This window comes from Budorcas taxicolor, chromosome 3, assembly GCF_023091745.1.
Source record: "Budorcas taxicolor isolate Tak-1 chromosome 3, Takin1.1, whole genome shotgun sequence".
NCBI classification, from domain to species: Eukaryota; Metazoa; Chordata; class Mammalia; order Artiodactyla; family Bovidae; genus Budorcas; species Budorcas taxicolor.
The window spans coordinates 78,510,913-78,538,893 of NC_068912.1; the positions used below are offsets into that span (position 1 = coordinate 78,510,913).

General features: G+C 39.6%; 1 protein-coding gene across 1 annotated transcript; it reads right to left on the reverse strand.

Annotated features, from left to right (window-relative positions):
* Window positions 1–1,243: 1,243 nt before the first annotated feature.
* On the reverse strand, window positions 1,244–27,977 carry DYNLT5 (dynein light chain Tctex-type family member 5). Its single transcript, XM_052638248.1, has 4 exons — window positions 27,859–27,977; window positions 11,569–11,660; window positions 2,500–2,624; window positions 1,244–1,447 (listed from the first exon to the last, which is right to left on the reverse strand). Exons 1-4 carry the CDS (start codon window positions 27,975–27,977, stop codon window positions 1,244–1,246), a joined length of 540 nt encoding a protein of 179 aa, XP_052494208.1.
* Between the last annotated feature and the right edge of the window lie 4 nt (window positions 27,978–27,981).

The window sequence follows — 27,981 nt, forward strand, 5'->3', positions numbered from 1 at the left end:
CTATAAAGCATTGACTGCTTGTCCATTTGTTAAATTCATTTTGATATGAATTACACATCACTTTTTCCTTAGGAGTATAGAGTCGCTAATTTTCTCCATATGTGTACAGTTCGTCTTTAACCTTTAACAAATGTCCTCTAGGCAGTCCACTTACCATCCAAGAACAACGCCACTCACAATTTTACATGCATACAAAGGGCTGAAAGCCCCATAAAAAGAAATGATCCATGGTACAAGCTACATTAACCCACAGAATAATAAGCTAGTGCAGCCCTATAAATTTTAGTGCCATCCATTCAAAACCACACTGGCTCACTTTAGTATTAAATTCACAGGAACAAAATAGTAAATACACATGTTTTATTTGTTAAGCTGCCAGCTATATATTTTGTGTAAAAGTTTGTTAGCCCAGGAAAAGCTATTGAAAGGTGTATCAGGCAGTGTATATTTAAAAGCAGTGTCTCTTTCCAATACATGAATTTATGTGTTACAGACACACTTACCATTAAGCATCATGTATATTTAATATCACAACATCTACCTCCGTGTGCTAAAAAGCCTTTGGTTCATTTGTTGTTTCCATTATTGAAGAGCTAATATTCAGTTCTCCCACAATTTTTTAAAGTGCAGGCAACCCACAAGAGCTTCTAGTTTTAGCTTGCAGTCCTGTGGGACTACAGTAATTATTATGAAATCATTAATTCTACCTCAGCAGTTTCAACTGTCAGGTACATATAACAAAAATTGTAGTTAATGAATGCTGCTCAATTTATTAAATGCAAAATGAAAACCAGTATTTTTTTATACGCAGCACTGAGACACAGTACCATTGATCATTTGTGTATATACCATATTGAACAGTCTACCATCATTTATTGGTCAGGGTGTATAGCCATATTTTTTTAAAAAAGATTTTCATTAAAAAACAATGGAGGGAATTCTCTCTAATGAAAGCATAATGAAAATAATTAGTACCCAAAGTAATATGTAATAAGAATCTATGTCTATGAAAAAAACAATCCAGGAGAATCAAGACTTCATTTCTCCTTTGGATAAACAAGATTTTTCCTTGTGCCATATTCTCTCTCCCAATTCTTAACAAGACTATGGAAAAATCCCCAAACTTCCAATTGTCTGAAATATTAGTGTTGTGTCTTTCTCTAGTGTTTGGGTAGGGAGAGTTGTGCATATAGATACCCTATATCTTGATTCAAAGAGTATGAACTTGATTTCTTGTTTTCAATCATTCAAAGTAAACTGTGTAGACATTTGCAAGAGCAAAGAGGGAAGAATTTCTGAAAACGAAAGATGCAAAGGCATCATTTTTAGGATCCCAAAGGCATCTGCTTCCAATCAGTATGCTCTGACCAGTCAGTTGTCCAATGTGAACGATCACAATTAGCTTATATCGTGGGATCATCAAGTCCTTGACCTGGGCCTTAATAACCTAGAAATTAAAAGGAAAAACAAAAGGTCCTCACTCAGTCACATTGAAATTAAAAGTCTTAATTTTCCTCATAAATGTAGTGGATTTAATGGAAGAAAATAGCACGAAACCGTGTGGATCCTTTCAGTAATTGCTATAGAAAGGCAGCTATAATTTCCTTCAAGGATGAGATAGGACATTTAGGGACAAAATGGCAGCCCCAGCAAGAAATCTACCTTTTCTAAGGCACATGGAAAAATGATAATCCAGAGAACAGAGTTTTCAATGCATTTATTGTGTTCTTGGGAAATCTATGTTGAAATGGCTTCCCTTCAAAGAATGCTGGCATTGCAATCATACCATCTTGTTCATGTCTAATTAAGGGACTATACATCTGAAGTCTCCTGTAATATGACTAATTGTGAATGCTTATTAGATAGATTATAATGAAAAAGAAAGAGAAAATCTGATGGAGTGCCAGCACTTTAGTTGATAGAAATGTTTTTAAAGGCCCCAATGTTTTTATCTGATGGCTTGCAAAGAAGGTGCTTTGGAGAAGGGATAGGCTACCCACTCCAGTGTTCTTGGGCTTCCCTTGTGGCTCAGCTGGGAAGGAAGCCACCTGCAATGCGGGAGACCTGGATTCGATCCCTGGATTGGGAAGATCCCCTGGAAAATGGAAAGGCTACCCACTCCAGTATTCTGGCCTGGAGAATTCCACGGACGAGTCCATGGTGTCGCAGAGTCGGACACGACTGAGCGACTTTCATTTCACTTCAAAGAAGGTGCTTTAGGGAAGAGAAAGTGATCATTAAAATATTGTGTCTTTTATAATGACATCTTTTAAATAAATGGGGCAGTTTTATACATTTAAAAAACAGAATACATGCAAGTGATGCACATAATAATTGTTTTAGACAAAGGCTTTTTGCACACAGAGACACACATGGAATATGACTGAATAAATATTTTCATAAGATAAAAATAAAGTTTTACTGCTACTGCAAATTAATTGCTTTCATTAACATAAGAAGGTTGTACTTTCAACAAATATTAGGAAATCACACGTATACCTCAGAAATGGTTTTAGTCATCTGTCTACAGAGTTCTGGTTCATACTGTTCTTCTTGTAGGTAGGTAGTTAGCACATCTTTCAGAATATGATTGACAATGACCACAGGAAAATGTTGGGTAGGACCTGAAAACACAGATGAAATTTCTTTCAAAGAAGTAATTTCAAATCATATCTGCCCACGCCATAGCTTAATCAAAAGAGTATCAAAACATGGAGACATTTAATCTTCTGGGTGGCCTCTACTGAAAGAAAAAAAGTGGTCCCAATTAGATTTCCAGCCAAGTCCTCTGGCAGAGGATGAGAAGACGGTGGATTCACCTGTTTACCTGATGCCTCAAGAGTGTGTTCGGTACCATGGGGTCTGACACTGAATGTGCCCTCCTTCCCAGTTCCCACTGTCTGTATGCTCATTTGCTCAGTTGTGTCTGACTCTGGGAGTCTATGGACTGTAGCTCACCAAGCTCCTCTGTTTAAGGGATTTCCCAAGCAAGAATACTGGAGTGGGTTGCCATTTCCTACTCCAGGGTATCTTCCTGATCCAGGGATCTGACCCCTATCTCTTGTGTCTCCTGAATTGGCAAGCAGATTCTTCACCACTGTGCCACCTGGGAAGCCTCCAGCAGTTCCCAATGCTAATAACTTATTTCAGTGTCTTAACATCTTTCTAACTGACCCCCAACTCTTAAGCTCCCCACCTCCAATCTCTCTATAACACTACAACTGGAGTTGTAACATCCAGATGTTACCATTGTGCTTTCCTTGGCAAAGTCTAGAGTTCAGCTCCTATCCAACCTACAGCTTCTTCTTCAACCACCACATGACTTCACCAGCAGTCTTCACATGACTGCTGCTCCAGCCTTGTGGAGTTTATCTGTTCTTTCAAGAGTGCTTTGTACATTTGCTCCTCTTTCAAAATGCAACACTCTTCCCCATCATGTTCATCTGATAAATATCCACTCATGTTTCAAGGCCAGCTGAAACATCTTCTCCAGTTAGCCTTCCTCCTCTCCTCGGGTACAAATTGCCTCTCTCTTCTCTATATTCCCAATGCTCTGGGTCTCCACTGCTATTGTGGCCCCTAATTCAGCTGATAATTGCTAAGGCTTACCTTACCTTTCTTATCTGAACTGGTAAACAAGATTATATTTTATCCTCTTCAAAGTCTAACACAATGCTAAACTCAGAAAAAAAATGTTCAAGGTCTGATTTCTGAGTTTAAATAGAATCGAACATTTTCTAGATAATAACCATAGTACAAATAATAGCTACTCTTATCAAGCATTTTCTACGTGCCAGCCACTGTGATAAGTGTGTGTGTTAGTTGCGCAGTCATGTGTGACTCTTTGTGACCCCACGAAGCCCTCTTTCCATGGGATTTCCCAGGCAAGAATACTGGAGTAGATTGCCACTTCCTTCTCCAGAGGATCTTCCCAACCCCAGGGACTGAACCCTGGTCTCCTGCATTGGAGGTAGATTCTTTACTGTATGAGCTACCAGGGAAGCCCCTCTGTGATAAGTATTTTATATTTATTACCTTATATGTATAATCTTCCAATAAATCTCTGGAGATAAACCTTATTGTTACCTCCATTTCACAGAGGGGAGAACAGATGTTTAAATATATTGCCTAAGTTACCTAGAATCACACAGTGGCAGGGTTGGTATGTACCTCCCTGGTTTATCTGACTTGAGAGCTTAAGTTCTTAACCACATTAAGTCCACTTTCAGAGCAAAAGCTTCAACTGCATCTTATCCTGCACCCCAGGAATCTTACTTGCACCTCCCAGGAATATTAACCTTATCCTTAACATCTGTCATTGAATAACATGTTCATGTGCCCAGTGCCCCGTATACATAGGCTTGATCATTATTTGCTGAGTTGATATGGATGAAGAATTCTACCCAATTCTATTTTCAATAGTCATCAGTATCTTTTAAGTGTTTATTTAAAATGACTGTATCAGTCGGACTAAGGAAATATATCGTGCATTAAAGTTAGGACATTTCCTAGAGGATTCAATAAACAGACTCCTTAGGGAGATCTGAGCAAGATGCAGGGAATCATGAAGGAATGTTCCATCCCCCTCAGCTGGTGAAAAAGAAGGTGTTACTTTCATCCCAACCTGAGGAGGGAATTCTTATGAGAGATCCCAGGAAGAGGCATGTGGATAGGGCTCCCTCCACAGCAGGCTTCGTCCTTCTGCTGATGGATGCAAAGAGCACGAGGTGAGCCCTTAGGTGGGGTTCACACTCCTCTCTTCTGACTTCCCACCGAAGTTTCCCAGTGGCTAAATTTAACCAGAAGGTGACACCCCGCGCCTAGAATTCGGTTAGGTCAACCTCCTGGGGCTCAATTTATAATATTTTTATTGTGATGTTTATACAGGAATTGTTCAATTAAATTTAAATCAGGCTGGGAAATGAACCCGGACAAGTAAAATAGAGACATTGGAAACAATGAGTATGATAATTAACCGAAATATTTAGTCGGCAGGAATCTCTCCCCTTCTACAGGAGAGAGACAAGCAGTTATAAACCCGGGAAGGGTTGGTCCTGATTGCTCTTGCTTTGTGGGATCAGAGACGGAGCACCAGCTCCCCTAGGCCAAACACCTACTGTGTCATTGTCCTGTGGATCTTTTAGAAGATTTCCATTTGCTTATGATAGTGAGATGAGGCTAAATGTGAGGGTGGTTTCTCCCTTTCTGTTTAAAAAATTTAAAAAATGTTCCTACCAGATTGGACCTAATTAAACAGATTATATCTTTTAGATTGGTACCTCTTCTTTTCATTCCCTCCTGCCAAGCGCTCATATCATATTTACCTAAGCTTGACCTGTATCACCCATAGGGAGCATTGGTCCTTTCAGAAAACAGTAAATCCCTTCAGGGCATGTGTCCACCTGGTACACCTCCCTGTCCTTTGGGAACAGCATCTCCCAAATGGAAGGGACTGGTCCTCTTCCCACTCTAACCATGTGGTTCTTTAGGATCATCATCTCTTTTGAGTCCAAGTCCAGGTCATGGTTGATTGACGCTGGATGGACTTGCCCCAAGCTACACCAATTAGAATCCTTTCTTGGAACTTTTATGTTAAACTAGAACTAGGTAAAAAAAAGTCGGTCAGTCTCTTTTTGGAGTCAAAAGTTATGACCTGTGACTCTCAGGAACTGTTTCTCATAGTGAGAAGGAAGCCAAGCCACAGTGAGAGAGGGAGCCCTCACACAGTTAGGGCTGGAAAGATGGAGTCCTGCCTGCACCTGGTCCCAGTCTCCAGAAGCTCCTGCTGTCCAGAGGCACAAATACCCTTTCTGCACTTACCTTAGATTTAAAAAAAATCTCAATAACCAGATTCAATTCCGAAAAAAGTTTAAATAGTGAACTTTTCTTCCCTCACTTCTTTGTGACCTTGGACCTATACAGAAGAATCATCCATTGTCTTACTTAGGCTTGGATGCTGAGATGCGAACAGAGTCAATAATCACCATTTGACTTCCAAAATGGGCTTCTCTGGTGGCTCAGATGGTAAGGAATCTGCCTGCAATGTGGAAGACCTGTGCTCGATCCCTGGGTTGGGAAGATCCCCTGGAGAGGGGCATGGCAACCGTTCCAGTATTCTTGCCTGGAGAATTCCATGGACAGAGGAGCCTGGCAGACTACAGCCCATGGGGTCGCAAAGAGTCGGACATGACTGAGTGACTTTTATTCACTCACTGACTTCCAAAACAAGCTCCCAAAATTTCAGAGTCAACTAATGCAAAGGCTTAAACCTTTTTTCACATGGACAGCATATGAAAACACATGGACATCACCATGTAAACACATGTAAAACACAAGGACATCACCATGTGGTCGACACCGAAATCTGATTGATTATATGCTTTGCAGCCAAAGATGGAGAAGCTCTATACAGTCAGCAAAAATAAGACCGGGAGCTGACTGTGGGTCGGATCATGAACTCTTTATTGCCAAATTCAGACTTAAATTGAAGAAAGTGGGGAAAACCACTAGACCATTCAGGTATGACCTAAATCAAATCCCTTAGGATTATACAGTGGAAGTGAGAAATAGATTTAAGGGACTAGATCTGATAGACAGAGTGCCTGATGAACTATAGATGGAGGTTCGTGACACTGTATAGGAGACAGGAATCAAGACCATGCCCAAGAAAAAGAAATGCAAAAAAGCAAAATGGCTGTCTGCAGAGGCCTTACGAATAGCTGTGAAAAGAAGAGAACCAAAAGCAAAGGAGAAAAGGAAAGATATACCCATTTGAATGCAAAGTTCCAAAGAATAGCAAGGAGAGATAAGAAAGAAGAAAGCCTTCCTCAGTGATCAATGCAAAGAAATAGAGGAAAACAACAGAATGGGAAAGACTAGAGATCTCTTCAAGAAAATTAGAGATACCAAGGGAACATTTCATGCAAAGATGGGCTCAATAAAAGACAGAAATGGTAGGCACCTAACAGAAGCAGAAGATATTAAGAAGAGGTGGCAAGAATACACAGAAGAACTGTACAGAAAAGATCTTAATGAGCCAGATAATCATGATGGTGTGATCACTCACCTAGAGGCAGACATCCTAGAATGTGAAGTGAAGTGGGCCTTAGGAAGCACCACTATGAACAAAGCTAGTGGAGGTGATGGAATTCCAGTTGAGCTATTTCAAATCCTGAAAGATGATGCTGTGAAAGTGCTGCACTCAATATGCCAGCAAATTTGGAAAACTCAGCAGTGGCCACAGGACTGGAAAAGGTCAGTTTTCATCCCAATCCCAAAGAAAGTAAATGCCAAAGAATGCTGAAACTATACCACACAATTGCACTCATCTCATATGCTAGTAAAGTAATGCTTAAAATTCTCCAAGCCAGGCTTCAGCAATATGTGAACCATGAACTTCCAGATGTTCAAGCTGGTTTTTGAAAAGGCAGAAGAACCAGAGATCAAATTGCCAACATCTGATGGATCATTGAAAAAGCAAGAGAGTTCCAGAAAAACATCTATCTCTGCTTTATGCCAAAGCCTTTGACTGTGTGGATCACAAGAAACTGTGGAAAATTCTGAAAGAGATGGGAATACCAGACCACCTGACCTGCCTCTTGAAAGACCTATAGGCAGGTCAGGAAGCAACAGTTAGAACTGGACATGGAACAACAGACTGGTTCCAAATAGGAAAAGGAGTACGTCAAGGCTGTATATTGTCACCCTACTTATTTAACTTCTATGCAGAGTACATCATGAGAAACGCTGGGCTGGTAGAAGCACAAGCTGGAATCAAGATTGCCGGGAGAAATATCAATAACCTCAGGTATGCAGATGACATCACCCTTATGGCAGAAAGTGAAGAAGAACTAAAGAACCTCTAGATGAAAGTGAAAGAGGAGAGGGAAAAGTTGGCTTAAAGCTCAACATTGAGAAAATGAAGATCATGGCATCTGATCCCATCACTTCATGGGAAATAGATGGGGAACCAGTGGCTGACTTTATTTTTTTGGGCTCCAAAATCACTGCAGATGGTGAAGGCAGCCATGAAATTAAAAGACGCTTACTCCTTGGAAGAAAATCCATGACCAACCTAGACAGCATATTGAAAAGCAGAGACATTACTTTGCCAACAAAGGTCCATCTAGTCAAGGCTATGGTTTTTCCAGTGGTCATGTATGGATGTGAGAGTTGGACTGTGAAGAAAGCTGAGCGCCGAAGAATTGATGCTTTTGAACTGTGGTGTTGGAGAAGACTCTCCCTTAGACTGCAAGGATCTCCAACCAGTGCACCCTAAAGGAGATCAGTCCTGGGTGTTCATTGGAAGGACTGATGTTGAAGCTGAGGCTCTGGTACTTCGGCCACCTCCTGCTAATAGTTGACTCATTGGAAAAGACTGATGCTGGGAAAGATTTAGGGCAGGAGGAGAAGGGGATGGCATAGGATGAAATGGTTGGATGGCATCATCAACTTGATGGACATGGGTTTGGGTGGACTCCGGGAGTTGATGATGGACAGGGAGGCCTGGTGTGCTGTGGTTCACGGGGTCACAGGGTCGGACATGACTGGGCAGTTGAACTGAACTAAAACCTTTTTTCTTTTCTAGAGCATTTTTTTTTTCTAATTTAGGAGGAAATAACACTTTTAGAAATCAAATTGCAAAGATCTGAAGAAGGATCAGGATGGAGAAAAGAAAGCAAAACTCATCGGGAAAAACAGATTTAAGAGAGAATAGATAAAAATTTGATTAGTTAACATATCTGTGTCTTAGCTTCCCAACTTGGGATAGTGATGAGAATTGCCACCTACTGTTTTTTTGTTGGGATGAAATGAGATGAAGTATTTAAAATGCTCAGAACAGTGAGTCTGCCACCAAAAAGCTACCCATTAGATCTTTAGTATAGTGTTGCTGCTGTTACTGTTGCTTCCTCATTGCGAGCAATAGAAGGCAGCAGGACGGACAATGGTGTAAGGCGGCAGACGGTTTAGGTCTCCACAGGCAGGAAGGACCCTACAGGGTGGAGCAAAGAGGGAGTGCTGAGGCTGGCAGGCTCTCTGTCCAACAAATCATCTGGTGACAGGGCCTGATCATCTCACTGGAGTCGCACTCAAATGATGTCCTTCTCTCACCATCTTTCGATTCTATTTTTCACTATATTGGCTGCATTCTCAGGTGTGCTGTCTTGAAGTGTCAGCAAGGATGGCCATCTATAGCCCTGTGTGATGCGGGGATTACAGTCAGTCTTTTTAAAGAATCGGGTACTTCTATAGTCATTGCTCCAGAAAAGTCCTGTGGAGAACTCATGCCATACTTAAGAGGAAGTTATATTGGATGTCATGGAAGGCTTTTCTTCTTAGTGATCTAAGGTGATGTTCTATAGTCAGAAGCAATAACATACTGAATGAGAAGCAGTTTAAATACAATACTTTATTTAATTCTCATAGTATCCCTACCATGTGTGACCTATGATCCCTACTTACAGGGGAAGAAACTGAGGTTCAAGGATGCTGAATACCTTGCTCAAACATTATTTATTTAGGAATGGGCAAAACGAGTATTCAGACTCATGTACATTGGCCCCTACAGCCAGTATTTTCTCTTGTACTCATGTTTCAGTAATCAATTAATGGGAAGAGATAAGGGGCTTTTAATTATAAGAAATATATTTTCATTTTCCCCTTTCCTTTTTTTCTTTAATTATACTCATGTTTAATCTCCTTCTTGGTGGCTATAATTACTCATATAAAGGGAGGACAACCATACTAAACATTTAAGATATGTTTAAATGATGCACATATTATTGGGTAGAGTGTGAAAACTTAAACATGGTAATAAAGGTGACTGATATTTCTTTAACTCCTTAAGTCAGTATTTACTGTGTAGATATGAGAAAATCTTTGCCAAAGGTCCACAGAGTACCTTTCAGATGCAAAATAAACCCAGAAATAAGTAGAAGTGGAAATACATATTTGATTATTAACAAAATAGCTACCTGAATCCTTATAAAAATTGATTGTCAAGTATAAAAGGCTAATCATAGAAGAATAATTTGCATGACTTTTTGAAAGAAAATATGGAAACTTTTTTCTATACTAAGGTATTTTAAAAATTATTTTTCTAACTTGGTTCAGCACTCAGTACTTTTAAAACTGATGAGACAATTTAGCTTATTTGAGGAAATAAGTTATGAAAGCACCTATTTTTGAAGAAATGCAGGGCTTCATATTTCAAATGCTGTATCTTGTTGCAATCATCTCACGGGAGTTGAGCTCAAATGATGTCTTTCTCTTGCCATCTTTCGATTCAAACCCTTCTAGCATGCAGAGCCCAGAGTTAAAGGCACTGAATGGTGAAGATCTTTTAGTTACAAGAAAACTTGACCCATACTTAGCTTGCCTAAATAAAAAGTCTAAGAGTACACAGGGTATTTAGGACTTGGTCTCAGGCTTTGTGTAGGGGTAAGATGGCAAAACCTGCCATAGAGCTTACATCCTTTCAGGTTTCAGAGGCTGATCCACTTCTTCAGTAGCCCAAACAATATTCTCTGAATTGACTCTCAAAGATTTTGATGACCTTGACAGTATCCCTAGGTCAGTCACTGTTACATCTCCGAAGCCAGTGTCAGCTTCAGCAGGATGCTATGGACCAAAAGTGATAATAATGGCAATGGTGGTGCTCCTCCAAAGGAAACTGGGTAAGGTTATCAGATGGAATATAAGGGTATATTGAATGGCAGGATATTATCTGTCTACCATAGGCACTGTGAAAATACCAATGGACAGGCTAATTATGGAACTTTACAATCCATGTCATCTTGGGGATTACCATAGGAAACTGCCTAGAAGGTCTAATGGGATGTGTTGATGGTCTATAATTTTCTTAAGGTTAACTGGCCACAGATTAAGTCACTCTGGCCCATTGCGTCTTCCTTGGGTTACTGGTAAGTCTCTGTGGAATTTCTACACAGCAATAATTATATGTAGATCCAGATAATAGTGGGCAGGTACACTTTGGAGCAAACAAGTAGTTCTGTGAGAAAATGTGAGGGGGAATGATAGTCATTGTGGATTCCACCTGGAGTACAGGGGCAGGTGCAAAGATTTTTGTTTTCAAAGACCCAAAACCTCTGTGGGAAAAGATAAACATCTCTGTCAACAGGGGACCAGGAATCATTTGCTTTTGCCTTGAAGGCTTTTTTCTCCATCCATTAGCAATCTTGGTTGGTTTTTGTTCAATAAAATCTTAATGCCTGTTTCATTTAACTCAAGTAGATACAAAAAACTCCACAAGATAACACTGAAATACCCAATGAACTTCTTAATTCAGTAACACACACTACACTTTAGTTGCAGCCAATGAATTACTTGGTATTTAGAAAATACTGATTAAAAAAAAAAGTAAACAATGGATACTGGCCCCATTTTGCAGAGGAAGAAATTAAAGCAATATCAAATCACCCAATTAATTAAGATCCCTTATATCATGGTAGTATTGAAGATGATGCCAGGTTGTCAGATATTATTTTGAGTAAATATCACTCATGAAATTATAAGTTTTAAATAGGAAGGAATAATAAAATAACACACCCATTTGATAAGTGTTTTCCATGTGAACTGTGAGGCGAGAGGCATCTTCAGGCTGGCAAGGTTCATCCATATAGGACACTGTACTCATAGAGCTAAAAGCGAGGAGAAAGCAAATTTTAACAGTTATGATAACAATGGTAACAAAACACAATGTTGCTTTTAGCAAAAAGTTATAGAAGTTTTTACTCTAAAAAGAAATTTTAAGCAAGTCTCATGTAGATATATTCTGGTAAAATATTTAAAGTCTAAAACATTTTAGAGATGGAAATATTACTGGAGTAGAGAATTTACTTGGAGCAAGTCTCAATATAGTGGTAGAAACCCAGCTCAGTGCCTGGGGCCTTGGATTATCATGAAAGTATTGATGGGTTGTTCCATTCGCAGGGTAACAGAGCTTGTACAGTGGGCCCTCCACATCTGTGGATTCTAGAGTCATGGATTTTGTTTGGTTAAATCCATGGATATGGAACCCATGGATATGGAGGGCCAGCTGTATTTCACCAGTTTATATAAGGGACTTGGGCTTCCCTGGCGACTCAGTGGCAAAGAACCTGCCTACTAATGCAGAAGAGGCAGGTTTGATCCCTGGGTCGGGAAGATTTTCTGGAGCAGGAAATGGCAACCCCCTCCAGTATACTTGCCTGGAAAACCCCATGGACAGAGTGGCCTGGTGGGTTACAGTCCATGGGGTCGCCAAAGGGTTGGATATGACTTAGTGACTAAACAACAACAACAAACATAAGAAACGTGAGCATCCACAGAATTTGATAATCCACAGGGGCTTCTGGAACCAGTGTTCAGAAGATACCGAGGGATGCCTGTACGTGTTTTGAAAGCTACTGGCAGTGTGCACGCTCCATGATACTCTCTCCATATACACTTTGTCGTCATTCAGTCACCCAGTTGTGTCTGACTTTTTGCGACCCCATGGACTGCAGCATGCCTGGCCTCCCTGACCCTCACCATCTCCTGAAGTTTGCCCAAGTTCATGTTCATTGCATTGGTGATGCCATCCAGCCATCTCATCCTCTGACACCCTCTTCTGCTCTCAATCTTCTTCATATATACTACTGTATATAAAATAGATAGACAATGGAAATTTGCTGTACAACTCAGGGAACTCAAACTGGGCTCTGTAACAACCTGCAAGGAGGTCCAACCAGTCCATTCTGAAGGAGATCAGCCCTGGGTGTTCTTTGGAAGGAACGATGCTAAAGCTGAAACTCCAGTACTTTGGCCACCTCATGCGAAGAGTTGATTCACTGGCAAAGACTCTGATGCTGGGAGGGATTGGGGGCAGGAGAAGGGGACGACAGAGGACGAGATGGCTGGATGGCATCACTGACTCGATGGACGTGAGTCTGAGTGAACTCCGGGAGTTGGTGATGGACAGGGAGGCCTGGCGTGCTGCGATTCATGGGGTCGCAAAGAGTCGGACACGACTGAGAGACTGAACTGAACTGAACTGAACAACCTAGAGGGGTGGGAAAGGGTGGGAGGTGGGAGGGAGGTTAAAGGAGGGGACATATGTACACCTATGGCTAATTTATGTTGAAATATGGCAGAAATCAAACCAACACTGTAAAGCAAATTATCCTTCAATTAAAAATAAATAAAATTTTAAAAAGGAGACTGCCTCAAAAACAAACAACTATTGGCAATTACCTCTATGACAGATGCAAAGGCTTTTCTCAAAGCGGACAAAACTCACAAAGGGACTGGGGATTATACAAGGAAGCTTAAAATGTTGGGAAACAAGTTCTCTACATACATGGGGGATTATAAAGAGTTTATTATTAAATGTACCTCACAAAATCCCTTTAGCAGAAGAAAGAAAACTGAGAAACCCCTCTATATGATGACAGAAACCGCAATTCACCCAAATTATCATAACCAATAAGCACCAATCACCCTTTTCAACATTAAGAAAGGGTTTTGGCTTGGTTACCAAGGCAATATAAGCTTATCCAGGTGCTGAACGGGAGACCCAAGTGAAGAGGAACTCCTAAAGTCCCTACAGCACTGCTTAATCAGAGGAAACTCAGCTGTCACTAATGCAGTCTCAGGTCTCCACCCCAATTCTCTCCACCTGTGAAGACGGAGGTTAAACAGATGTCATTTCAAAGGAGATGATATAATAGTGTGTGTGTGTGTGTGTGTGTGTGTGTGTGTGTGTGTGCTTTCAGAGTGACTACTTTTCTAAGAGTCTACACATTTGCTTTAAATTAAATGAGAATAAGGTATTTGCTCTTAATCATTGGGGATTTTTTTTCCTCTCTGCAAGGGTTTTAAATACTTAATTCTGAGCTGTTGGGAATTAGTGAGCTTCTTGCAAATTGCTATTTTAAGAAAATCATGGACATTATATTTTAAAAATCCTTTAATACAATACAATTTACACAATAAATTAAGGTTTACCCATCTAGCCCAAGAAAGTGATGCAAGACATTATTATGGCTGCTTTACTATGAGGGATTTCTGGATTAGAGTTAGTCTTCTTTCTTGTAACACCTGCTTTCCTCAATTTTCCGCTGCCCTTTGAAGTAGCAACCAACCTGTTTAGCCACACTGCCTGCAGGTGTTGTGGGCAGCACCAAAGATGATAGCTTCTGCTTGGAAAACCCAATGCGGCATAAACCCCTTGATTCTAAGATAAGCCAGGCTGCCCCAATATTGTATATGCTACTTTTTATTTTCCAAAACATTTTCCATCAATCATCTCATTTTAACTTTAAAATATTCCCTTTACGTAAGTAAGAAAGTCATTTTTCTGCCCATTTCAGTGATAAAGAGAACTAGACAAAGGGCTTAACGTCATACATATAGGAAAGGCAGATGTGAATTTCACATATCCTATTTACCTCTCAGTGACGAAGTTTCACATATGATCGTATCTGATAGAATAGGGGCAATGACTTCCTGAAATAATTAATTGCTGCAATTAAAATTTACCTTGCACAAACATATAAAGACCCTATTTTTTCTCTACAAAACACCGTATTAAAAACTCACAGAAGAAGTTATGGGTAAAAATTCTGAAAGAATTAATGCAACTAATTCAAACAGCAGGGGCCTGTTTATAACTGGTGTATAGATATGATGGCAAGAGCTCAGGAGCTATCTTGGCTGTTGGGATGACCTTATGGATAATGGATCAAAAGCTAGAAAACTAGGTTCCTGAACTATGTTTTCCAGACTTTTTTAATGCAAGAGAAAATATATTTCTATTTTGTTAAAGCCAATGTTTTTTGTTTTTTTTTATAAAAATATTATAAGAAGCATTAGATATAACTGATACAGAGTTTGGAAGTAGGATGTCATAATTAACAGAGCACAAAACTTGGAGTTAATTTTGTGAAAGAGATGGGGCTTTCAGGAATGAGATTTCAGATATTTTGCTGAAAACCTGGCTTCCCTTATCATGCAGAAGGAAGATATTAGTCTATTGATTTCTGTACACTGGAAAGCTGACCATGAGTTGGCCAAGACAATAACTTCAAGGAAAGTTATAGGAAAATTTTACTTAAAAAAAATCCTATTCATGATATCTTTTGAAACTGATACCTGAGAGTTCTCACATTAGAAGGAGATCATTTGGAAAACAGGAGAGAGAAAAGAGAATAATATGCTGAACAGAAAAAATACGATACTAATGCTTGAAAAAGACAAAAAGAAGACATAAAATATTAAAAATACTTGCAGTTATCAATGTCAGTTCAGAACATTGACTCAGAAGAACTTGTACATATTTCCTGTTGGTAAACAGCTTTATTCAAGCCCTTTGAAAAATTTTAAGATAAAAATGTGAGATGCTTCAAAGAGCAAATTTGTCATTTTAATTACCAGTACTGTATACACAGCACAACAAATTTACTGTGTATATTTCACAGTGTTACAAGTGGATGAATTTCAGTTGTCTATGACCAGGCCTTCCCTAGTTCATAATAATAATCTTTTTAGATACATGATCTCACCACAAATGGAATGCTGTAGTTGATTTTTTTTAATTTGAAAAATGTTTTTGCTGTCTATGTATTTCATGAGTGTGGCATTTATGCAGGAAAAGGATTTCAACTGGCAAAATGTATCCACGAGAGTTGTAAAGTTTTAGGAAAGAAGGTAGGTTTTAGTAAAATCAGGAAAACTGAAAGTCTGAAGTAAGCTGCTGGTGAAAACACTGAGGAAATCAACTAATATTATTCTAGAGAAAAGAGTAACAATTCGTAATCAATGTAAATGTCAGTTAATATACTATTGCTCAGAAGAGACTTGGAATTAGCCTGGATGTGGAAACAGCTGCATGGAATTTGTCCACAATAACAAAAGTAATCTTCCTATATTGTATATGTGTGTGTGTGCTCAGTAGCTGAGTCATGTCTGACTCTTTGTGATGCTATGGATTGTAGGCTCCCCCGTCCATGGGATTTTCCTGGCAAGAATACTGGAGCCAGTTGCTATTTCCTCCTCCAGAGGATCTGCCCTATCCAGGGGTTGAACCCACGTTACTTAAGTCTCCTGCACTGTAGGCAGATTTTTTACTGCTGAGCCACCAGGGAAGTCCATATTGTATATAACCCTCCTGTATTGTAACTGATTGACGTTGGAAACATCCCACGCCAACCCACGAGCCTGTGTCTGATTATGCAGAAAAGTGCCCCACACAACATAGCTAAGGAGTTAGAATGTTTATATTTTTCATGAAATTCAGTTTTCCTGGAGACATCTTACACATTTGCATGCTGACCATTCCTTGAACTAAACAGAATACAAGGCATGTCTTATTTTTATGATGGTTAGAGATAGAAAAATACTGTCAATTAAATCTTACCAGCTATAATACCATCTAATTATTATTAAGAATTCATTTCCAGCTGTTTCTACTGACATTAAATGTTTTGAAGCTATAGTAAGATATAATATTTGAATAGATAGCTCAGCCTTGTAGTTATTAGTTTAGTAGTTTAAGAAGGTCAGACTATCATCTCTATCTTCAGTTTGTAACTGTGAAATGCTTCAAAGTACCATATTTTGAATGGTATCATAGCATGAGCCACTTTTAAAAAAATCTGTTATTAAAGTCATGTGCTGCCTCCCAGTGGAGATATTTCAGAGTGCACAGAGAACAAGAAGGCTTCAGGGTATAAACGTGTACATTTTTCTCTTCTTCATTTTTTCAACAGATATTTATTGCCCATAACATGGCAGGCAAAGTGAGAAGTACTGGTAAAATTTAAAAAAAAAAAAAGAGAGAGAGTCCCTGTGCTAGAGAAACAAGATGTAGAAAATATGCATTGAAACTCACTTGGGAACTTTCTACCTCAAACATCTATTGATATTTTTATGAATGTTATGCTTAAGATCAAAAGCATAACAACTCTTCCCCCATCAGTGGAAGGTACAAGTTGTCTGTTAAGGTGATTTAGTTGTGTGGCTATTTAGTTTGTAGCAAGGTTGCCAGTACTTTGGCCACCTGATACTTTGGCCACTTCTCATTAGAGAAGACCCTGATGCTGAGAAAGATTGAAGGCAGGAGGAGAAGGGATGACAGAGGACGAGATGGTTGGATGGCATCACTAACTCAATGGAAATGAGTTTGAGCAAACTCAGGGAGATAGTGAAGGACAGGGAAGCCTGGCATGCTATAGTCCATGGGGTCGCAGAGTTGGACATGACTTAACGTCAGACTGAACAAAAGCAGAGGTTGCCAGACTTTTATATAGTTTTGAGATATTTTATTCACATTATTGGTCCTACCTTACAAGAGAAATGTTATAATGGAGACAAAAGTCAAGAAATATTTCCAAAAATGAAAGAGGAGATAAAATGCCATGGTATGTGTTCCTGAGGGATACATATTTTAGGAGGAGGGGTGATTTTGAAGGACAAAGAATGAACCATGCAACCTGTGAAAATTCTAGCTCTGGAGTGATTGATCCAGCAAAGGTGACTGACAAAGTAGAACAATTTTGAGTGGGTGAATAGAAAGTCAGAGTTAGTGTCTGAAGCCCACTGATGAATCCCTTCATCCAAGAGAAGGTGAGGTTAAGGTCAGGAGCAGCTGATGAAACTTGTGATGCAGCTCCTGGATGAATGCACAGTTCAAAGTTCAAAGTCGCATTACCCTTGGCAATCATCAGAGAGGTGTGGCTGACAGCATGGGTGCCATGGAGACCATCAAGGCGTGTCATCTAACCCAACAAATGTTCAATACAAGTGATAATGTTCTTCTTTTTCTTTTTTAAATAGGTGAACAATGGAAGGTTTCAGCAAGAAAGTAACATACACCTTGTTTTTAAATTTTGAACAAATTTTTTTTTTTTTTTTTTGCTCTAAATGTATCTTATGTTTGCAAGATGAAAGCTCTCTGTCACTGTGGATTTAACGCATACACGGACCTGTGAACCTAACCCATTTGTGTTCAGGAACTCGTGGTGGTGGTGGTTTAGTCACTAAGTCGTGTCCGACTCTCGCGACCCCATGGACTGTAGCCTCCTAGGCTCCTCTGTCCATGGGATTCTCTAGGTAAGAATATTGGAGTGGATTGCCATTTCCTTCTCCAGGGGATCTTCCCAACCCAGGATTTAACCCGGGTCTCCTGCATTGCAGGCAGATTCTTTACCAACTGAGCTATGAGGGAATAATACAATAATTATTCATTCTACCATCAAAAAATATTTATTAAGTGATGGCTATGTGCCAGGTACCATTCTAAGTCCTTGGGATGCAGAAGAAAAAAAAAACCATAAACAAAACAAATAACAATCAAACTAAGATCTCTACCCTTATGGGACCTAGTGAGAAGAGACGGAAAGAATATAATAAAATACTAAACAAGTTGTTTAGTTGCTAAATCATATCCAACTCTTTTGCAACCCCGTGGACGATAGCCTTCCAGGCTCCTCTGTCTATGGGGTTTCCCAGGCAAGAATAGTGGAGGGAGTTGCCATTTCCTTTTCCAGGGGATCTTCCTAACCCAGGGATCAAACCCATGTCTCCCGAAATGGCAGGCAGATTCTTTACCACTGAGCCAGCAGGGAAGCCCATACACTGTGTTAGAAGATGATAAATGCTACACGGAAAAGGAGGTCTTTGTTAAGGAAGGTTGGAAGCGGATGGGAGAGAGGTGGTTGTGTTTTATTTTAAACAGAATGATCAAGATAGATCTCCCTGAGCCAAGAGTTGGAGGAGGTGAGGAAATGAGCCATGTGGATGTTGGAGGGAAGGGTATGTCAGGGGGAGGGAAAAGCACATGCACAGACTTTGAGGCAGAAGGCTGCCTGGTATTTCTGAAGAAGTGCATACAGGCCAGAATAGCTGGCGAGGACGGAGCAAGCAGGAGGGTGGAAGGATGGGGTTACCAGCGAGTCAGGTAGCTGAACCATGTAGAGTTTTGTGGGCCATCTTAAAACCTTGGCTTTTACTCTGATAAATTGGGAGACTTTATAGAGTTTTGAGCAGAGTAATAGCAAAATCTACTTTGTATTTTACAATAACTCCAAACTCTCTGTCGAGAACAGGCTGGCATGTGTAAACACAGGGATTCCGGTTAGAAAGCTTTTATGGTAATCTAGGCTAGAGATGCGGAGAAGGCAATGGCACCCCACTCCAGTACTCTTGCCTGGAAAATTCCATGGACGGAGGAGCCAGGTAGGCTGTGGTCCATGGGGTCTCGAAGAGATGGACACGACTGAGAGACTTCACTTTCACTTTTCACTTTCATGCATTGGAGAAGGAAATGGCAACCCACTCCAGTGTTCTTGCCTGGAGAAGCTCAGGGACGGGGGAGCCTGGTGGGCTGCCATCTATGGGGTCGCACAGAGTCGGGACATGACTAAAGCGACTTAGCAGCAGCAGCAGCAGGCTAGAGACGGCAGTGCCTGCTATGAATGAAACTGTCTCTTTGAAATTCATAGGTTGAAGCCTTAACACCCCCATGTGAGTGTATTGGAGATAGGGCCTTTAAGGAGGTGATGAATGTTAAATGAAGCCTTAAAGGTGAAGCCCTACACTGACAGAACCTGGGACCTCATATACGAGGAAGATATAGCAGGGTTCTCTCCTCCATGCAAAGACACAGTGAAAAGATGGCCATCTGTAAGTCAGGAAGCTGGCCCTCACCAGAACCTAACCCAGCTGGCATGTTGATTTCAGATTTCCAGCCTCCAATACTGTGTGGCTTACACAACAGAAGTCTGCTGTCTCACAACTCTGGGGGCTAGAAGTTTGAGAATAAGGTGTTGGCTTGATTGGTTCCTTCTGAGAGTCGTGAGAGAAGGATCTGCTCTAGGCCTCTCTCCTTAGATGGTGGATGGCTATCTCCTCCCTGTAACTTATTTCCTTCCAACTCTGTTTGTGTCCAGGTTGCCTTCTCTTATAAAGACACCAGACACATTGGATTAGAACCCACCCTAATGAACACATTTAAACTTAATTACCTCTTTAAGACCCTGTTTCCAACTAAGATCACATTCCGAGGTTTGAGGACTGGGACTTCAACATATGAGTTTGGCAGGAGTAGTTGGGTATACAATTTAGCCCACAACGAATACAAATACTTTCACGAGATCTCCAAGTTCTAGGGTCAGAGAATCACAGATTATTTGCTCTGTTATCTGGGAATTGTGATACTCTGGCCAGTCACTCTACCACACAAAAACCTTAATTTCCTCAATATATAAGGAAAATAAGGAATTTATATCCCTATTTTTTTCTAAATAATGTTAGATTTCTTCTCTGAAAGCCTATATAAGCTTTTATTCCCACTAGCCATGCCAACATTTGATATTAGTCTACCTTCTTATATTTTGCCATTCAGATGGGTGCAATATGGTATCTTGTTTCAATTTGCATTTTTCTCATTCCAGGTGAATTTAAGCAACTCTTCACATTCTGCTTTGCCATTTTGGCTTTGCTTCTGTAAATTGCTATTTATCTCTTTTGATGATTTAAAAAATTGTTTTCCTGTTTTTTTAAATTGTTAATATGCATAAATTTATAAATACACATCTTTTACTGGCCTATAAACTGTGTCTATTGTATTATTTTTTGAAGAGAAATGCTAAATTTTAATACAATTGTATTTATCTTTTATTTTTTTTTTTTTGCTTTATGGTTTTACTTTTTCACTTTGGGAACTTATTTAAGAAATCTTTCCTTCCCAAAGAACACAAGATATATTATACTTTTTTTCTATTAGCTTTATAGTTTTCCACATTTCAGACTTCCACCTAGAGTCTACAATTCAATTGGTGTAATAATTGAGCTTCATTTTTTTCCCCTTCATAGAGTAAGCTAGCTTTCTCCCAAAACAATCTATTAAAAACCCAGCATTTCTCCTTGTTCACATACTATGTTTTATATATTCATAGGTCTACTTCTAAAGTTTCTATGTGTTCCATCCATTGATCTATTTGTCTATTCTTACACCTGTTTGTTTATCCCTACATTTATTATTTTTACTTACCACAGCTTTGTGGTATATCTTAATATCTGATACAGCAAATTCCTCTTCTACGTTCATTCTTCAAAGTTAACTTAGTTACTCAGAATTCTCTCCTTATTTATAAAATTTAGAAATACTTTATTGAGCTTCTCAAAAAGTACACATGGTTTTGATTGAGATATATTGCATTTGTAAATTAATTTGAGAACTACTGATATGTTTTGGTGTTAAGCAGCTTCACCAATGAATTATTTCTGCAGTAATTTGTATCTTCCTTAATGGGAATGCCTTTACCTGGAATCACATTCCAGGACAGTTTTCACAAAGATATCAATGCAGGGTTTTGCACAAAGATGTTCCATATGGGACTGTATATCTTGGCAGGGAGTGAAAGCCAATCTGGGTGTTCATCCCTAGGGAAATGTGTAAGAACACATGCGATGGAAATATAAAGGACTACTATGCAGCATTAAGAAGCAAAGAGCTAGATATCCATAGTGACATGGGTAAATATGAAAAATAAAAATGTTGAATGAGGTACGAGATTGAAAAAACAAAATGAGATTTATAGCACAATACCATCCACGTCTTTGTTAAGTACTTGTTCTGTAGTGTTTTATGAAACTCAGTCCCAGGGGGTGCTAGTGGTAAAGAACTCGTCTGCCAATACAGGAGACAAAAAGATGCAGGCTTGATTAATGGGTCGGGAAGATCCCCTGGAGAAGCAAATGGCAACCCACTCCAGTGTTCTTGCCTGGAAAATCCCATGGACATGGGAGCCCAGTGGGGTTCAGTACATAGGGTCATAAAGAGTGGGACACAACTGAAGTGAATTTGCACACAGCACTGGTGAAGTCACAAAGGGAGTCAGAGAAGGGGTTCATAAAAATATAGTTTATTATATTCACAGGTTCTAGACAGGAGAGACATGACCTGCCACGCAAGACCATGTGGAAAAACACTACAGGATCAGTGAGCAGAAGACAGGATTGGGGTTCCCCAGGGAAAGGCAAAGTTGTGCAGGGGAAACAGTGCAGGACTGGTTAGTCTGAATGATTTCAGCGAGCTCTAAGCTATAGGAGAGGCCCCTCCTTGCCTGGTACTTGGCGTTGGGATTATTGCATAGATGTGCGTGCTCAGTGTGTCAACTCTTAGTGATCCCATGAATCGTAGCCCGTGAGGCTCCTCTGTCCATGGGATTTTCCAGACAGGAATACTGGAGTGGGTTGCCATTCCCTTCTTCAGGAGATCTTCCTGACCCAGGGATCAAATCTGTGTCTTCTGAACTGCAGACAGATTCTTTACCCGCATAGCCATTGGGAAAGCCCCTACTGATTAGGAAAACTGCCTCCTGGGATGTGCTAGGGACCAGAGAGAAGAGGTCAGGCTCTAGACTGGTTAATCTGCATATCAAAGGCACACTCTTTGTTGATAACGTGACTATTTTTAATTATCGACTAAACTGGTAAGGGGTAGGGGAGTTGGGGTATGGATGTCTCATCTCTTGAACCATGAACTTCCAGATGTTCAAGCTGGTTTTTGAAAAGGCAAAGGAGCCAGAGATCAAATTGCCAACATCTACTGGATCATCAAAAAAGCAAGAGAGTTCCAGAAAAACATCTATTTCTGCTTTATTGACTATGCCAAAGCCTTTGACTGCGTGGATCACAATAAACTATGGAAAATTCTGAAAGAGATGGGAATACCAGACAACTTGACCTGCCTCTTGAGAAACTTATATGCAGGTCAGGAAGCAACAGTTAGAACTGGACATGGAACAAAGACTGATTCCAAATAGGAAAAGGAGTACGTCAAGGCTGTATATTGTCACCCTGCTTATTTAATTTATATGCAGAGTACATCATGAGAAATGCTGGGCTGGAAGAAGCACAATCTGGAATCAAGATTGCTGGGAGAAATATCAATAACCTCAGATATGCAGATGACACCACCCTTATGGCAGAAAGTGAAGAGGAACTAAAAAGCCTCTTGATGAAAGTGAAAGAGGAGAGCGAAAAAGTTGGCTTAAAGCTCAACATTCAGAAAACGAAGATCATGGCATCCGGTCCCATCACTTCATGGGAAATAGATGGGGAAACAGTGGAAACAGTGTCAGACTCCATAATCACTGCAGATGGTGATTGCAGCCATGAAATTAAAAGATGCTTACTCCTTGGAAGGAAAGTTATGACCAACTTAGACAGCATATTGAAAAGCAGAGACATTACTTTGCCGACTAAGGTCCGTCTAGTCAAGGCTATGGTTTTTCCTGTGGTCATGTATGGATGTGAGAGTTGGACTGTGAAGAAGGCTGAGCGCCGAAGAATTGATGCTTTTGAACTGTGGTGTTGGAGAAGACTCTTGAGAGTCCCTTGGACTGCAAGGAGATCCAACCAGTCCATCCTAAAGGAAATCAGTCCTGGGTGTTCATTGCAAGGACTGATGCTAAAGCTGAAACTCCAATACTTTGGCCACCTCATGCGAAGAGCTGACTCATTGGAAAAGACTCTGATGCTGGGAGGGATTGAGGGCAGGAGGAGAAGGGGATGACAGAGGATGAGAAGGCTGGATGGCATCACTGACTGGATGGATTTGAGTCTGAGTGAACTCAACCGGGAGTTGGTGATGGACAGGGAGGCCTGGTGTGCTGCGATTCATGGGGTCGCAAAGAGTCGGACACAACTGAGCAACTGAACTGTCTCATCTCTCCCTAGCCAGAAAAGTTTTCTAAGATGTCAAATGTCATAATACACAGAAAAACTTAAAATATACAGTATAATATTTAAACATGTGTAGTCTTGTGGTATGGAGCTTCCCAGGTAGAGCTAGTGGTAAAGAATCTGCTTGCTAATGCAGGAGACATGAGAGATGAGGGTTTGGTCCCTGGGTCAGGAGGATCCCCTGGAGGAGGACACGGCAATACACTGCAGTATTCTCGCCTGGAGAATCCCATGAACAGGGGAGCCTGGTGGGTTACAGTCCACAGGGTCACACAAAGTCGGACCCAACTGAGGTGACCTAACACTCAGCACTAGGCTTGTAGCATACTGAGTATTTTGCACATCAGAATGGGTGCTTCTTGGGAGATGAGAGTAGGACTGAAGATGATGAATAAAAGGGAAAATCAGGCAAACAAGAAACAAGGCATCCCACTCATGTTTGCGATGACAATGTGCTATGCAATGCCATATATTTTCAACTCAACTCTGCTCTTAAGATAAATAAGATAATAAATGACATAAATGGGGATAATAAAAATATCTTCTTTACTTAACCAATAGGATTTTTCTGAGATTCATATGGATATTGTATGTGATGTATCTATTGAGCACAACATAATATTAGCTATTGTTGTTGATGTTGTTTAGTGGCTAAGTCATGTCAACCCTTTTGTGACCCCATGGACTGTAGCCCACCGGGCTCCTTTGTCCATGGAATTCCCAGGCAAGAATACTGGAGTGGGTTGCCATTCGCTTCTCCAGGGAATCTTCTGGACCCAGGGTTTCAAGCCAGGTCTCCTGCATTGGCAGACAGATTCTTTACTGTCTGAGCCATCAAATTGGAGCCACCAGGGAAGCCCAGTATTAGCTATTATTGTAGTTTAATTTCAGAACATGGCCAACATAGTTTCTCAAGCTTCTCTCTCTTTGGCGAGAAGCTGGGTCTCATCCATATCTTGTTGGGAGCTTTCGTTTGATTAAGATGGCAACTGAACTTATCAGAATGAAGAAACAGGCCAGGCCACATAATTTTTAACTGCACATAGCGACTCAAGTAGTATAGGTTGGAATCACAGAATAAATTCATCACATCTAAAATGGTTTGTTCATTGCCTTTCCCACCAGATTATTTATGTGTGATTCACTAACTACTCATTGCTCAAAAAACATTTATTTGAAATAAAGAAATGAATGAAATCTTTTCCATTTTTTGCAGAAAAATGACTACGAGGTGACTTTCAGTTTAAGTGAAAAATGAGCTTCTCCAGAGAAGAATAACCCTACAATTAGTCACCTTTATATACCTAACATTTGGCACAGAGTTGAAGCTTAATAAACCTTGAATAAATGAATAAATTCACGAATATAGAGTGACAACTAGTGTGTTAGATGCCGCCAGTGGGTTCAAGCACAAGGATGTGGGATCTATCAAAACTCTGGTTCATGACATAATGTAATTTTGATCTGAGGCTAGAAACATACTCTTCAGCCTTCAGCCTTAGGCCTGACCTACCAGTTGAACTATTGGCCTCAGAGATAAGCTGGGATATCAAGTCACATGATCCTGGGAAAGTAACAACCTCAGGCCTCTACTTTCATTTTATGGACACAAGACCAGTACATCTGTTCAAGTACTCTTTGAAGGCTGCCAAAGCTTGCTTCCAAAAAGAAAGATGTCATTGTAAATACCTACTCTTACCCATGGATGGGAAATAGAAGGTTCTGGTGAATGAGTAGAAGAGTTTCATTAACGCAAGTTACACATAGACAGCCAATTTTGAGAGAATGAGAATTTTTGACTATAAACAAAAGCCCATTTTACCACTTGTTAATTCTATAGCTTTGGAACCTCACACTCTCTAACCATTTATTTCTTCATTTGTAGGAGGAAGATGATGATAGCATCTCTTTCATAGAAAGAGCATCATGCATACTTAGTACTTAGTGGTACTTATATGCATACTTAGTACTTAGCAGCAGCAGCATACTTCTTCTATATACTTCTCAGCATACAGCTGCATGCTTTATACTATTGAAATTAATCTATTCAAAAAACTGTTTTGCTATAACTTTCAAAGGAAAGACATCTACTTTTCCAAAAACAACTTCAAAACAATATTGCATTTGATAGTCACTGAGCATTCAGAATTTTTCTGTTAGTTGAAGACCTATTTCATGAAGGAGAATCACCCCTACATCTGGTCCCCTACAAGGATGAAGACCATGGAAAATAAGTGGGAGTTAAGGTTGGGAGGCAGCCTCCTGAATGGCCTCTGCATTGCAGGAGTGCTTGGAAGCTGTTCATTTGCTATTTAAGAAATAAAAAGCTCCATTAGAGGATCCAATCTGAATAATTTGTTTGAGAGTCCCAATTTCTAACTTTGAAATATATCCAAATAACAATCACTGAAATGTTTTTGTTAGTAAAAATTTTTTCCTACCGTGTTGCTAAAACTGTTTTCATGTTCTTGTAACCTTTTAATTTATATTTATACTTTATCAATAAAATAATAAAAGTGAAAAGTGAAAGTATTAGCTGCTTAGTCGTGTCCAACTCTTTGTGACCCCACGGACTGTAGCCTGCCAGGCTCCTCTGTCCATGGGATTCTCCAGACAAGAATACTGGAGGAGGTAGCCATTCCCTTCTCCAGGGGATCTTCCCTACCCAGGGCTTGAACCTGCATCTCCTGCATTGCTGGCAGATTCTTTACCATGATCTTTAATTCTCCAAATTGGGCCATGTTCTGATTCTACATGACTTTCTAATTTGCTCTGAAGAAGTGAATGAAAATTATGCAAGTAGGGATGATAGTTTAGTTTTTGGATAAGAATAGTGTATTTTAAATCACAGCACCAGGATATATGTCAGATTATTATTATAATATTTTCTTCTAAAAAACTGAATTTAATCTAACAAGTATTTAAAAATAATTTTTAAAACTCTTACACAAATGTTAGAAATAGCAACCAAATTGACTTAGGATCAGAAGATCCTATAGAGGTTAATTATTCACCCATCTTTACTTCTAATGTACACTGAGGTTGCTATTCCTTTATATTTCCTATCTGTAAGAGAGAGAAATTGTATAATACTTGTAATTCACAAAATCCAGAGTTAAAAAGTCAAATTTTGAGTAAGTGCATTAGTACATTCCGAGAGCAGAACAATTTGGTTTCAGAATTTGAATGGAAGTCTCTTCCAGTTCTTCTGGCTTTGTTCCACCAGACACACCAGGTCCTGCTTCACAATCATGGAAATGAATATGCTACATCTTTCAATCCCTTGGAAACTCTTAAGAAGAAAAGTCTATTATATAAATTATTTGACCTTTGCATTGGATAATTTGTTTGGTTTTCTTCCCAAAAGCAGTAAAAAAAAAATCCATGAAACTATTAAAAATTAATTCATCTATTTTAGGAGAGCAAATGCAATTTGTAAGCAAAAGACAAAAAATGTATTTACTATCCTTTGACCCACTAATTATACTTTTGGGAAGAAAACAAGCAGAGACTTCTTACATAGTAACAAATTTAAAAAGTGGAAACAAACAAATGTTCAATAATTGGAAAATGGTTAGTTAACCCAGAATTATAGGCTGACAAAAATATTATGCAACTGTTTAAAAGGACATGGGCAAAGACTATGACAATACATTACAAAATGTGTTTAAAATAATGCTAAATGCATTGTATGTATATATAGAGAGATTATAAAAATGCAAAAATGATGTATTTATATAATATTGAAGAGTAGAATTCAGGAGACAATGGAAGAAGTAGCCTGTCTAAACGGCATATGACATTCTTATCAGTAGATGACTTTTTGGGATAGTCTCTGGAGTTATAAAAATGCTGCTGTGTCAACTTATCACTTAAATTTTCTTGCTCTTTTTCTCTTTCTTCTTTTTCTTGATGCATAATACAGTGATTCAATATTGCTATACATTTCAAAATGACTGCCATGATATATCTAGTTACTATTCTTTTAAAAAATATGGCCCCTAAAGATGACATAAACCATGTACTTGCAAGTTTCTCTCCCTTTTTCTCACTTTTTTTCCTCCTGATAAATATCATGAGCCTTTTTATTCAATAATTGAGTTTGTTAATGGATACTCAGTTACTCACTCTTTGGTACGCCCAGGAGGTTCCTTCCGACGGAACTCATGACTACTTAGGGAAGACACACTGCCCCTCTTCTTCAGCAAGTGAGCGGTTCTGTCTTTAGCGATGTCTGACATCATCATACTC